Raw genomic sequence first — 15,664 nt, forward strand, 5'->3', positions numbered from 1 at the left:
TTAAACGTTCATCAGTTTGTCTCTTTTTGAAATATTTTTCTTCGCTTTATTTTATACTAGGTAGGCAGAGGGAACCGTATGCTAAGACACTATTTTCCTTTTTCTCTTTTATTTTTTTTGAGTGGCGGAACTCAACGCCATTCTTTATCACTAAAAACTTTTGCTTAAATTATTAATTTTATTTTAAAAAGAAATTATTAATTACTTTTAGAAGTCATGATGGCAGTGGTGCACTTAGGCTGTGTGTATCATGCTTTTAACATCAGCCCTCACTCGGCGGAACGTTTGTGCATATTTTAAATAGTACTATGGATTTTTCAGATTTGTTATACGTAACTTTGAGCATCTCTACTCTGCCTTGAATATCTTACTTTAGGTGCCCAATAAGGGGCCAAGTAGAGTCACGTCACTAAATTTAATATTTAGAAAAAAGGAGAAAACGTGTAAATTGGCAAAATTTATTACGAATGAAATTATCTTTTGTCATATATAATTACTTATAATTATAATAATGAAAATTTCAATATATATAAATATTGTTGGTATCCCTTTACTATGTATAAACCTTTCAACTTTTGCCAGACTATACCGTGCCTTCATACGTGATTTATAAACATCGTAATACTCTACTTCTTGGCTCGATAAGTTTTTACTGGAGGCGAAAGGCCAAGGTCGAACTAAATATTACATCCAAACATTCTTGTTAAACGTACCTCTGTTCGTTCGAATTAATAAAGGAATAGTAAAACTCATGTCATTTTCTGAAATATGTATAGACACGAACGACTTTGATTGATTTAATACTGTTAAAGTATTTTTTTAGGGTGACTTCCTTACATGTCTTCTAGCTTTTAAATCGTAAATTTAGAGAACAAAGAACTTTTGTTTAACCAATTCCTGTTAAAATCTAAAGTACAAAGTTACATATAAACTGATACGAAATACGGTTCAACTGCGCAACAGCGGGGTCAGCGTATGTAATCGATGTCGACCATGACAGTTGGTGAATATTTAAACGGTAGGCAGAGGGAACTAAGTGGTAAAACACTCCTTTAAATACTTTTCTTGTTGTCTTGTTATCAGAGCGAGAAAAATAAAAACAATTAATTCTATCGAATGCGAATTGAACCCATAAGCATTTTTTTATACAAATATTTTCTTTTCAAAATATTTAAGTATTAAAAATCTGTTTCCTATTTTCTGATTAAAACTAATATATAAATAACTATTTTCATAGTTTTATATATGTCTTATTTCGAAAACCGACTCACTTTTATATAAGGGGAAACAACCCCTACAAAACAACACTGACCCCTCGGTTAATAGACATTTTGATACATTTTATGTGCGTCTGATTTTTATTTTTATATCGAAACGAAATTATGCCATACATTTTTTTTTTAGAAAACGTATAAAAAAAATATCTCGATCTATCCTCTGTACTATTGAATCTATTAAAAGAGATTGATGAATAATACAATAGGCTCTAGATGTACTAAATTAGTTATGGTTATGGGCCATAAAAGCCGTATTAATCAAAGATTCATGTTCTCCTTAATTACCATCATTTGATTGTTTTTACGATTGGGGCTAGTCGTTGTTTGTCCCTAGAACTGTCTATATAATTTTTAGATGTAGGCTGTATCAAATAGTAGGATAGGCAGAGATAACTATAGATAGCGCTTGTTGAGTTGCGAAATTTAACGCCGCTCTGTCTTGTTACTAGAACGAGAAAATAAAAATAAGTCATTCCCATAGTGGGAATCAAATCCACAACCTATACCTACAGCCAGAAAGTTATCAGTCTTTTATCATAATTTTATCTGTAGAAACTTTTAAACAAATTGATATTTATAATTAATTCAGTCTAACAGAATAAAAATTAATTTCTTATACAGCGTCGGACGATGACTTCATCAAAACAAATATGAAAGGCGTATTTTAATTGAGTTATTTTATTTAATTAGAACGCTAATGGGGCGAGGCGTGGCGTTATATTTGTATAACATGAAACTGTTTGTAATTAGGTCGTCTTGGTTTTGCAATTTTAATAGGTTACGAGGATGTACTTTTGTATATATACTATGACTAGCGGCTCGCTCGCGGCTTCGCCTGCGTGAACTACGTTATTATTAATTTCTGTCTCCATGAGTGACGTCCATGCAAAATTTGAGACTCCTGGCATTTGCAATAACGAAGTTTCATACAAACTTTCAACCCCAAAAACAACCCCTTAGGAGTCAAATATTGCAAATTCCCGTCTTAGCGTGCACCTACGTCCTATAAGTAACTCCTATGCAAAATTTCAGTTTCCTAGCACTTGTAGTTTCTGAGATTTCGTGATGAGTGAGTGACCTTTCGATTTTATATATATAGATACTTAAGACTATCATCTATTATGTTTCATCATCATCATCATCTTTTATGTTCTTTCCTCAAGGATCTCTGGTTCTAAGGGTCCTGGTCTTTTAAATCTTGCGTTGGAGGTCAGGACGGGTCGAATATTAAAAAGCCTCTTAAAGAACATAATAATGAGTTACAGTGATGTAGAAGTCGGATTCCATGTCTGAGTAACGGTAATTACCCAGGGATGGTCACCGGATCGTCCGTCGAAGCTATGGAAAATATGAAAAACTAAAATTAGGCTGTAGATAGAATACAGTTTAGAGAGATTGAGAACTGGACTATTATTATTTTTTTATTATTTAATTTTTGATTAATATTAAGAAAGAGATTAACGGTCGTCCGCGTTTTAAACGTCTCAAATTAAATAGTTGGTAGCGAATCGCCACCTACTAGATGACCCTTAATAAATCGTGCAACATCGACATGTTTGGCTGAGGATGTAGAGAGATGAGCACTGGTTTTACTATCACTAGGAGCTCGTGACCGGATTTTCAAGTTATTACACTCATTGACCACTTCTACCCTATTGAGCATATAGGTCTTACGCTCGACTCTGCAGGCCAATATATATGAGCTAGAGGCGGGGGACAGATTACAATTCCCCTCTGGATGTCCTTGCTAAAATGGCATAGGTCTGGGGGCCATCGGATTTCAGTCTATTATATATATAGCCTTTCGATGTATAAATGAACTATCCAACACTACAGTTTTTTTTTGTTTTGTTTTTTCAATTTGAACTAGTAGCTTTTCGAATTCGTTCAAAGAAACAAACTCTTCTGCTTTATTAGATAATATCAAAAATTTAAATAATAATAACTAAAGCATGACTTAGTGATATAACTTTAATACTAACTTAAATCTAGTATTAAAAAATTATAACATTTCTGCTTCGTTTAAAAGTAAACTATACTTATTAAAATATTTTTAAAACAAAAGGATATCTTCATCTTTTTTTAGTTAACTATAAACGACTATAAAATCTTAATATTTTAATTTTAGAAATGAGTCTCAGTATATTGTTTTACGGTTAAGGTTACAAGTTATATCTAATTTCAAATTTTGAATCTATATTAAAGTTTTATGAAAATCACAAACAGGTCCTAAAGGTCCCTAAGGGCTACAAAATTATGCTTTACTAAAAGATTCTACCTCAACAAAGGCATAAACAAATAAATTATTATAACACAAAATACTCGCTATGAAACCTTGAAGTGCTTTGGGAATCCTCATGAGAAATTAGAGCACTGTTGACAAGGCTAAATGTAATTTATAGCAAATAAAAGAAACAGAAAAATAATGTTGAAATATTTATATTTATTAATTTATTCGCCAGTTTGGTTCAATCTTCAATTTATTATAACTGTTCGCGGGGTTAGTGGATTCTATTTCCACACATAGTTGTGTTTCTTCTTTTATCTTCACGCTTTTTCCCAAATATAGCAAAGTAAGGCAAAGGAAATTTGAATCAAGTCCCTTCTACTAACTAATACCTGGTTCGCCCCCAAGTGCCTTAATGGAAATAGTAAAAGTTAGGTACAACATTCTAAGTGATCAAACTATTCAGATGGAACTTGTGAAGTCAGTGTTAAGACACTGTTCCCATTAAGGCAATGGAATTGTCTTATCTCACTTTCCGCCGAATTCTCAAGATTCTCAAAATTCAACTCAACGCTGCTCTTTGCTTCCTTACTAGAGTCAAACGAAAATATTAAAGATTTCATTCTCACAAGTGGTAATTGAACCTATAACCGAAAAAATATAAATAATTAAAATTTAAAAAAAATATGCATATATTTCACAGAGAAAAAATACTGCTTTCAAAATGCAAAAAAATAATATTTGTAGCAATGTTAATCTATAATATTTAACTCAATTATAAATCTAGACTGAACCCGTATTAGCCTATGACGTACTGGGAGCTGAGGGAAGCCCTACAGGAAATAACAAAGTCAAGGACAATTGAAAGGGAAGTATTGAGGACTACTACTAGGATGAGAAGGGTTAAATATAAATTTTATAAATAAGAAAATCAAATTATAACAATTTTTTCTTCACATTTTTAATGTTTTTTTTTTATTATAAAAAGAAAGTGGCGGAACTGAACGCCGCGCTTCATCTCTATTTATCTATTTCTATATATGTACACAGAAAAATCCTAAATATATTAAACATTTTTTTAATTAAAGACAATTTAAAAAAATAGTAAAGATTAAAAATAGAATCGCAAATCGTTATTCTCGTATCAAACTGCCAATAGATAGCGAAGTTAGTGTAACTACGAGTAAATAATTAGATTAGCTGCCGGCGACAGATCCAATACTCGGATAAACTCAATTATTGATAGAATTTCCCTTTGAGGAACTTATCATGATGAGATCCAACTATCAAAATAGTTCTTTGTTTAGTTAATTTGGCTTGACCTTCCTATATGTAATAAAACATAAGAAAATTCAATATATCGTGCTTTATTAGGATTATTTCATATATTACATTTTTATTATTGCTTTCGTTTTTCAAAGTAGTTAAAATCGGTTTAGTTATTTTTAGAACTTGAAAATTTATAAAAGACAATAGATAAGTATATATCAGTTTTTTTTTAATTGAACATTTTTGTAATTTTATCCAAATAATGTCTAGTTCTAGTAGCAAAATTTTGAACAGTCAAACAAAAATTATTAGCAATTCATCTGACGTGTCTATGGTACAATGACAAAGGAACTCTAAAAACCACAAAAAAAAAAACACTTTCTTTACTAAAGCTCTTAAATTTCATATTTATAGTTACGTTCCATTAAAATTAAAACTTTGCAATATTCTTATTATATAAGAGAAACTAAAGACAATTGTCCTTGAAAAGTATCTCTGCGGCAAAAGTGACATACCTGGTTCGGCGTCGCCGTTTCAGTAGTCATGTCGTCGGAGGACGCTAGGCTACTCTTTTCTTCGCTGACATCAACAGCAGACCAGCTCCTCGTACCCTCCTCAGACCGCCTCTAACCACCTACAGGCAGGTTGCCATCGCGGACGAAATATCGATTTTCACCGTGTCCTTGCAAACTCACGCTATACCAATAATTCAGAATCCTGTCCAAGATATTTAAAATTAAGCGGATGAACGCGACGGATCCGCCATTTTCCTTATGAATGTAAAATTTTATTCACAAAATTTAGTCCTATTATAGAAAAAACACTAAGCGACAATTAAAGCTGAACATTACACGGACACATGAGATGGTACATTATCATGGATATATTTTTGTTGAAACGAAGAAATACGTAGAAGTTGTTGCGCTTGGGACGTCACCTCGGGGGTGTAAAAGAATTTTGCCGGCTTTGGAACAAGTAGATGGGTGGGGTGAGCTAGGGCGCCTGCGCGGTACCTACCCCTGTGTGGGTCGTGTGCGTGTATGCTATTAGAGTACCCAGCGTAACCTGACCTTCCCGCGTCCCCCTTTGTCGTATATTATTATGTCTACCGGGGCCTCTTTCCTAGGTACTAGGGGTTTGTTTAAAATGGTTTTATTCACAAATACAATCGATAATGCAGAGCTCAGAGGAAATATCAGACACGGTGTCGGGCGAACAAAGCGGTAGCTAGATTCGCAAGCGTCAAACAATTATCATTTATACTGGACTGTGTATGATCATATATGCCACTTTTAATTTTTATTGCCTATTTATTACGAGAGGCGTCTCTCTAAGCACTTTGTGATAAGTTCAATCAATAATTCTAATAATAAATGTAACGTTCTAACTCTTTTCTTTATGTTTTGTGAGGAAACGTGAAAAAAATATATTTTATTTAGTATAAAAAACCGTATAACCATTTTTTTATGTTACTTTTACGAATAGTTTCGAAAAATTTAAACAAATATTCATCTATTTTTAATTCTTCCCCTTTACCTTGATATGCTACAGCTTAGCAAATTTATGAATACGTGAAATATGTATTTCCCTTTATTTTTTTCTACTTCTGTAAAATATGTTTACATGTTTTAATAGCATATATAATTATTTTTAAATAAATAATTCAAAGTGACGCAGTAACGTGTCTGACTGCAAACGATAGAGGTAGGTTCAAATTTTATTCAATACAATGTTTGTAACTAACACGTAAATGGTTTTCCTCGGTTCTGTACTACTATACTTTATTATAAAGCTCAAAATTTTCTTTGATTGAATGCTTTACTATTAGGAACTACTGGCTCGATTTGATTTTTTTTTATATTAGATAGTCAATTTTTCTATCGAAGCTTATAGCTTCATAATTATGCAGTTATCTGCATTATATTACGGGAACTTAGAATGTCCATGTGTTCATGTCCATATATATATATTTTTATTAGACCACACGAGCGAAATCGCTAATAAAAGAAATTTTTGAATTTAAAAGAAAACCACGTTAAATATTTGCGTTAGCGCCAGAGTTGCTTAAGTATATTTGCAAGTATCTGGTTACAAAATCAAAGACATAAAAGCTTTGCAATACGATATGCTACTACAAAATGAAGGAAATTATGATTGTTATCACATTCAATGTGGTATAGCTATGAGTGAGTTTAGAACGTTTCCTTTTGGCCCATAATAGCGTAATTAGAACTTGCCTTATGAACGCTACACTCACGCAATCTTTTAGGTAAAAAATCCACATTTGCTGCATCCGGCATGTGGCTGGGTAGGCAGAGAGAACCTGGGAACTAATCGTTAAGAAACTTCGCTCCCATCTACATACAGATTCCGCCTGCTTTAGGAGGAGGGATTAGGGAAAGTAAGATTAAGGTACTTTGAGAGCGAGAATGATTAATGAAACACATAAAACAGAATGTAACATTTAATTCGTTTTTGTTATTATTAAACCTGATAAAATTGAGATTTCCTACGTCAGTCTCGTCACACAACAATTAGGATGAAAGGAATCCTTTCAAAACTACACATCGATATATACGTACATACTTATTACAATTAATACGGTTCGTACACCATGCATCCGGACATTTTTAGATATCTTAATATTATACATAGATAATACAAAGAATTAGTTAACAAATAAATAATGAACACAAACATCAACTCCTTATGTCGTAAACTCTTAGTGATTTTTTTAAAAATGTTAATTACTAAGTTATTTTTTGAGTTGTGGGAGTATAGGATATCACAACCTCTGTTTATTTTTAATTTTGGCCAACATAGGGCAAATATTTATAATATTCTATATAATCTTTAGGAATAAAACCATTATCACATAAACTGATTAAATCATTATATTTTGCTTCGCTTAAAGGCAGTATTTTATTATAAGCCTTTAAAATTTCAGGAAATTCTGATTGCCTTTTTAAGTCGATTATTCCATATTCTTGATTAAAATCATATTTGAATTTAATTTTACAAGGATCATCACTAGAAATATAAATTTCTCTTACATCATCCCATGATACCGTTTTGCCTTCAATATCTTTTTGCCAATTACAATTATTAACGTGACTCTCAAAATTATAAAAGTCATCTTGTGTCATTTCAACTACTTTATACGGTTCTTGGGAATTAGTTCTGATGCAATTCACAAGATGCTTCCACTCCTCTGTTGTAAATATATGTTTAGTTAATGAAACTTTTTCGATAACAGAATGTACGCTGGTCATTTCGTTTTGACCATGGTCTTTTACTTGAAAATTGTGATAAATATTAACCTTATTTTTAAAAGCTACCGCAATATATACACAAAATATGACACGATTTCTACTTTCGTCGTTCTCTGACCAAAATCGAAATTCTCTTACGCCATCATCAATATTGGCATTTAAAAAATCAAAGAGACAGCTACCAACTTCGTTAGCCCCGTTTTTGGCACAGCGCTCATCCCACATATAGCAAACTGGACGTTTTGTTATTATATTTAATATTGGTAGATTGAAGCAGAATAATTTCCTTTTATTTTTGAAATGTGCTTCTTGTCCATTAGGGCAAGGTAACAACTTTTCTATGTCAAAAACAGCTGTCAAAATTTTTCCATTTGAAACACTTGCATCCAATTTATCTTGATTCTTTTTGTTATAAGTATTCAAATTGTTTTGGGTATGAATTATATGTCGACCAATTTGCTCATCATTAGGTTTTGTGAGCTTACGAAAACTCTGGCACTGGTCACATTCGTCCTTCTTTGATTGATGGAAATCTAAACTAAAATGTTTATCAATTATTTGCTTATATTTTTTTTCTGATCTTGCTTTGCGAATATATTTATTAGGATCAAACCATATGTTATAAAGTTGAAACATTCGTGAAATATTTAGCGATCCATCCAAATAAAGCTTATTGCTTTGCCTCCCTAAAAAATGACTTTCGACGGGAACAAATGAGTTAATATGATCTCGAACACTTTTTACTATACTTTTAGCGATTTTACGGGCACTTATTTTTTGTATTTTTGGTATATTATCTTTCTTACGTTCGTCGCGTTTTTCCCAAGCTCCTCTAACGGTACCGTCGCTGACAACTAGCGTATTTAGGAACATTCTTTTGCATATTTTAATTAATGCACCTCTTGAATTAGGTAATTTATACGTAAATGTATAAAGGCGATTATTGGGTGGTTTGCGAGTTACACATCTTTTCTTTTTATTCTTTTCTGTATGCTTTAAAATGAAATCTATTTTCTTTTGTTTATCTCCTAGATCTTGAAATATTTCATAAGCACTTTTCCTTTCACTTTCACTTAACTTATTTGAACATTTATTTATACATTCACAAGGTTGTCCCATTACTTTGGCAGGAACATTGCGCTGTTTATTTAAGTTTTTGACACTTTTCTTACTTATATTTTTTTCGGGAGAGGAACAAGTATTATTGGTTTCATTTTTAATTCCATTTTCCTGCAGTTTTGATGATGGTAATGGTATGTCGGATAATTTTGGCGTGTTTTCTGTAAGTGTTGTAAGTTGTTGTAGTGATGATATTGTATTACTGGGTATAGTCGGAGTATTTTCAGAAGGAGTTTTAATACAATTACAATTTATAACAGCAGATGTTGCACTATGATTGTGATATTTTGAATAATTATTTAATGGTTCAGTAATTATATCTGCATCAAATTGATTGTCTCCGGCAGATGGCTGTTCATGTTCTTTACAGAAATGATCTTTGGAATCTGTGAGACAGGGAACCAATGGACTATAATTATTAACCATGTCATCGTCATTGGTTATGTTTATATTATTTTGGGTAGTGTTTAGTGTATTTGAAGTATCGTACTTTGGGACAAGATAGTCATCATTCAATTTATATTGATTATTATTGGAAACTTGGTAACCTATTTCTAGATTTTTCTTTACTAATTCTTTATATTGTCTTTCAGTTTTTGCCCTACGAATATATTTATTGGGATCAAGCCACTCATTATACAGATGAAACATTCGGGAAATGCTGAGTGTCCCATCTAGATATAATTTTGAAATATTTTCACCGGAATATGGAGAATCAACGGGGGTAAATGAATTTACATGGTCACGTACACTTTTCACCATAGTTTTAACAACAATTTTCTTGTGTTTTTTACGACGCCCTCTCTGATTTTGTGTAAATTCTTTGCCACTTTCTAAACTTTCCCAAGCCGCTTTTATAAGCTTATCACTTACCATAAGTGTATTGAGAAACATCTTTTTACAAACTGGAACTGTTATATCTTTCGAAACTAAAGGTAGCTTGTACTTAAATGTAAATAGATGATTGCTCGAAACATTCCGAATATTACAACTGACTTTTTTAAATTTTTCTGTATGTTGTAACAGGAAATCCATCTGTTTTTGAATATCAGTTATTTCCGAAAATTTCTGAAAGATTTTAACTCTTTGATTGAAGTCCATTTTGTTGTAACATTTATATACGCATTTGCAAGGTGGTTTTAAAAATCTATCTACAATATTTGTGTTTTCCTCCTCCTTAGATTCAAGTTCTTTACTCTGTAGCCTGTGTTTTTTTACATCTGTATACATGTAAGTACCTCTTATTCGTTTTTTAGGAGGCAAGATCAAATTAATTCGTGGCTCTGTCTGCGTTGGTATATCAGAGCAATTAAGATGTGTCTCTTCATTTGATGTTTTTGTTGTATCAAATAATTTTGACGTGACGAAATTGTCCGAGGATAACGTTGGAAACAAATATTTGCTATATTCTGCCTCAAAACTGTCTTTTTTAGGTTTAATTCCTTCAAGTACACGACGATTGTCTTCAGAAGCAACGAATCCATAGTTGCAGTTATTATTACATTCATTAGAATTGTTTAATTTTTGCATTATGGGTTCTATTTTTTGCTGTCTTCCTATAGCTTCAGATTCTATTATAAAATTGCACTCACTGTCAGTTGAATAAGGGCTATTTTCTGACGGTGACAGGGGGTTAGTTTTACTATAATCTGTAGAAATTGTCTCAAAAGTGGCGGAAGAATTTTTACTATCATCGACTTTTAAAATGTCAGTATTATATTTTTTATGATTATTCTTGTCGTAACTGCTGTATGTATCGTTTGAATCCTCGGATATCTCTATACAACTTTTCTCATCTGCAACAAATTGAAATTTATTTAACATTTATACATGTTCGCAAAATTCTAATGATAACTTTATAGTTCAAACTTTATTGTATACTTATAAGATTTTTCTTAAATTAATAAATATACGTTATTCTATTACTAGCAACAACGATGCGTTCCATTTATTCCAGTAATTATATATATATTTACTAGGAGGTTGGCCCCCTGATCGCTTCGCTCACCAAACTTCAGCTTGCAATGGTCAAAAAATAAAATAAAATAACTAATACATCGACACACCGATGTATGGGCTTTAAAAATACGACAATATAAATTTTTATATAATAGTAAAATTCGCAATACGTGAGGTCCTTATAAACATCAATATATTAACAGTAACTAACTAGGTAAATAAATACTTTTGTTTTAAAAATTTGCTAATAATCTTATCACTTTTTTATATAAAAAAGAAAAATGAATTTTCATTTCAAATTGTTTTAATTATATATCTTTTATAAATATATTTCCAATTATATACAAGTCCATAATTAAAATAAAAAAAAATCATAACAATTTAGTTTAAGATATATATAAGATATTACGCACATAAGTTATTAATAAAGTAAAATCATTACTATTATATAAAAAAATATATATTCATTACATATATAACAACTAAAAAAATATAAATAAAAATATAGAAATAGCTGCATACTTTCCACAAAATCAAGAGATAGCTTCTGTAAAATTGCACCAAACGTGACCTAATTAAGTGAAAATGTCCTCAATATGAGGCAGTAATAAGTATTAGTGCAACAACAAACCCGCTCCTTACTACCTTATAAGATAACATCGATTATTAACTAAAATACGTGAAGAAATGAAAATAAGCCATTTTATTACTTAATTTAGCTCTAATTTAAGGTATTTCAATCTGAAATATAATATAAAATCACATTTACCTGTTGATTTTAGGTTTTCCAGGGCCATTTTAGTTTTTAATGTGAAAACAAGCGACCTAGCTTCTAGAGACCGCTTTCACGAGTGACGCGCCGGGAGGATCCCCTCGCCGCGCAGAGGACTAAGGGCATCGATGCATTTTCCTATGCAATGAAATATGGCGTCGGTCAATACATTTTGTACATATATATAAATATTTATATAAATATGTCAATTAGAGACAAATTTGGCAAAAACTGAGAACCCTTAAATTTTAACGAAGAAGTTATTATATTTGGAAATGATTGGTTCAATCTTTTTGGTTAAATTTGAATGTGATAGTATAAGTGTTGCTGTCAAATATAGACTTTGTATTGATTCCAATCGAATCCAACCAAATTAAATATGTATTATATTATATAAGTATACATTTACTTTAAATTTAGGCTTATTTAAAGCTGTAACTCTTGTTTATATTAACAGTTTCACCTTTTTTACCGCAAAGGAGGTAAGGAGAAGGAACTTAGTGCTAAGACACTCCGTTTCCTAGTTTGTTTTAGTTGTACAATTCATTTTACAAATTTAAAACTTTAACTGAACTGAAATAACTAAATATTATCTCAGAATGAAAAGCTTCTCAAACTTCTCAAACTTACAAGGATTTGTCAAGTCTGTAACATTTATTATATAACAGACCTACTAAGGAAAAATCGATTCAGGTAAACATCTTTCTAGAGAGTGAAGACATAATAATATGATTTGTATTTTAGGCGTCACGCGTCTACCGATTATAGATATATTCTTTTATTATACAAGAGAATTATTATTATTGCGGCGTTGAGTTCTGCCACTTAACATACAATGCCTCTAGAATTCGGCAGAACGTGGGTAACGGAGTGTTTTAACACTAGATTCCCTCTGCCTACCCTGCTGTGTGCGGGATACAGCGTGAAGCAGATGAATTATTATTAGTCTCTACTTATCAATTTTCAAATTTCTTTCAAATTTTTAAATTCAAAATTTCTTAATTTACCATAATATGTTCAAAGTTGCTTACAGTTTACATCTATAATCTAAGCAATCAACACGGAATTTAGTACCAGGCAGACAAACACCGTTGAGCGAAATAAACTTATCAGTCCTTTGTTAGTGTTGCTTCGAGGTAATGAATTACTATGTAAATATTGTATATAGGTATTTCTTTTATTGACGCAAATAATTCATTTAAAATTATTGGGTGACAAAATGTAATGTTTTATATTTTTTAACCCCGTCGTATTTATAATTTTTAAGATTTTATTGTAGAACAGTGTCTCGAAAATTCGATGGCAAGTGGGGAATGGAGTGCCTTAACACTGGGTTTCCTCTGCCTACCTTGCTATATACGGAATACAGCATGAAGTTGAAAAATATACATGTATTTCATTTAAGTGTATCCATAATAATATAATGTAGTCAATGACTGACTGACGCAGAACTTAGTTAAACTTAAATAGTTATACTAAAGCAAACCTGACCTTTACAGTCTTCAATTCGGAAATGTCAGCGGGGACTGAATTAAAAATAACTTGCGTATGAATGTGGAAGTGATTTTCGTGGATGGATAAAAGTAACAGATTTGATAAAAATCCTTAAATACTTCTTTCTATAAGCTTTCCACGCTATTATACAATATATATTGATAATTTTATACATAGAACGTAAAAGTTTGAACATGGAACAGGGATTTGAACCTGAGTCTCTTGGTAACAGCCTCAGGACCACCTCAGAGCCAACATCAGCGTCGAAATTATTATTTGCGTTCTATTAAGCTAAAACGGCGCTAGGTTACTCTCCTCAACACGCAATTTCCTAAATTTGGAAGAAAATTGGAATACAGAGTGTATTACCACTAGTTCAAGCATGCCTACCTTGATTGAGAGACAGGAATGAAGCTAAAAATGGCGATGTCGTCAAATATGTAATTACTTGTAAAAAAATAATATATAAACCTTATACAAAATACTTCAAGAAAAGCTGAAAGGTATTAAATATCGTTTTAAAGCTCAAATCTCAAAGAAAAGCTACTTAGGAACAACCGTAGCCTCTAGAGCCTTGACTTGGTCTTTTGTTCTCCTGAAGGCGCACTTAACTACGTGTAAAGCTGTTCATCCATAAAATACATAGCAATTTTGATGCAAACTAATTTTATAGCATTTTAAGCATATAACCCTGAAATCGCTGCCACGGACCAAACACAAATACTTAAACAAATAAGTTTTGACAATTAATTTATGTTAGGCGTAATAAAAACAAAAATGTTTTGCAAACACATTCGATTCGACACACTAAAATGAAAGGGCTAGTTAAATTATCTTATTAATATTTTTGTTACAAGTTACAGTTATCTTTTTCAACCTGATAAGATTTTGAGATTTTGTTGCTAGATTGTTATTTTTTTATAATGCCTCGTTTATTCACTATATTTAATATGTTACGTATAATTCACATAGTAAGCGCAACGGTAATCAATATTAAACATTAGATATTTATATATATTTTTTTAATATAAATAAAAAAGTTTTTATTTATTCGCTCTGGTGTCGAGGCAAAGAGCGGCGTTGAGTTCCGCCACTCAATACGTAATGCCTCTAGAATTCGGAGAAAACTGGGAAACGAAGTGTTTTAACACTAAGTTCTCTCTACTTCCCATTCTGCGTGCAGCACACAGCGTGAAGCTGATTTTACATATGTCAACATTTTAACCACATAACATTGCATGCTGTTATTTGTTCTATTCCATTCAATATGTGCTTATAGACGTAACATTATGTTGAGCAAAAAAAACATCGTTCTAATATATCTTAGCTATAGCGTGTTGCTGGATAATAACCTTAACTCATACTAGGCCCACTAATTGTCTGCTTTGTGAAGCATCTCTTCTTATTTCCTACGTACCCTATTCAGCTTCTACCGTTTTCTTATTAACACTGTTTGTTGGTAAACTACCTTGGGTGATCATATAAGATCTTTGATATAGAAACATTTAATACATTCCACTTTTTCTTCTGCTTCACGCCTTGGTAACGAGGCAGGTAACTCCACTCAACAGGCAATGAAGTTCAGAATTTGTAAGAAGGGAACGGAAGTGTCTTAATGGGAACGCAGTGTCTTAACACTAGGTTCGCAGGTTATCTCTGCTTACCTTGCTATATGTTGGAAAAGCTCCAGCAGATGAGGTTGCAGGCGACGGTTAATATATGCACTATATATATGTTGAACTAGTATTAAATCAATCAATCTTAACTACATATGCAAATTAGATACATACATATAACAAGATTAATCTACCAACTTCAGAATAGTGGGTTTTGTCTTTCATTCTAAACTATAATTTAAATACTTACCTGAACTGTTAACCAGTTATTTTAGACGCCAGCGCACTGCAAGGCGTAGATACGCGTATTTTTCTAATTTTGTATGCGGAAATAATTCATTAGAGATTAGAGGAGATCAACGTGATCGTAAAAATGTTCATTACATTTATATCGTATAATAATATAGTCTAAATACTAGTAGGAAAATATCGTTGCATGGATAAAATGTGGCAACGAGTAACTTATAGTATGAAAAGTAGATTTTAATTTGATTTCATTGTAAAATTAAGCTTCAAATTGATTTGATATTGAAAAATATTTTTTATTTTATTTTTTCCATTTAGTAGTGTAATCAGAAGGAATCCCGTGTTAATTTACTTGTTTCTCTAATTTTAGAAAGATTGCATGTCGAATAGCGGAACTTTACGCCGTGCCTTAT

At 31.7% G+C, this 15,664-nt stretch overlaps 2 protein-coding genes across 2 annotated transcripts in view; both read right to left on the reverse strand.

The window, feature by feature from the left end:
• LOC146529673 (uncharacterized) overlaps positions 1-5,448 on the reverse strand; it is a 57,782-nt gene extending 52,334 nt beyond the window's left edge. Inside the window, exon 1 of the mRNA XM_085201420.1 lies at positions 5,289-5,448. Within this exon, the coding sequence (XP_085057546.1) occupies positions 5,289-5,318 (30 nt within the window). The 5' untranslated portion in view covers positions 5,319-5,448. The remainder of the gene's footprint in view (positions 1-5,288) is intronic.
• Positions 5,449-7,219: 1,771 nt separating this feature from the next.
• Positions 7,220-11,999, reverse strand: LOC146529674 (uncharacterized). Its single transcript, XM_085202004.1, has 2 exons — positions 11,893-11,999; positions 7,220-10,960 (listed from the first exon to the last, which is right to left on the reverse strand). The coding sequence occupies exons 1-2, from the start codon at positions 11,918-11,920 to the stop codon at positions 7,578-7,580; spliced, it is 3,411 nt and encodes a 1,136-aa protein (XP_085058130.1). The 5' UTR covers positions 11,921-11,999; the 3' UTR covers positions 7,220-7,577.
• Positions 12,000-15,664: the final 3,665 nt, after the last annotated feature.

Source organism: Heliconius melpomene, chromosome 18 (genome assembly GCF_056956725.1).
Source record: "Heliconius melpomene rosina isolate 202511_hmr_F chromosome 18, ASM5695672v1, whole genome shotgun sequence".
Classification (NCBI taxonomy): Eukaryota; Metazoa; Arthropoda; class Insecta; order Lepidoptera; family Nymphalidae; genus Heliconius; species Heliconius melpomene.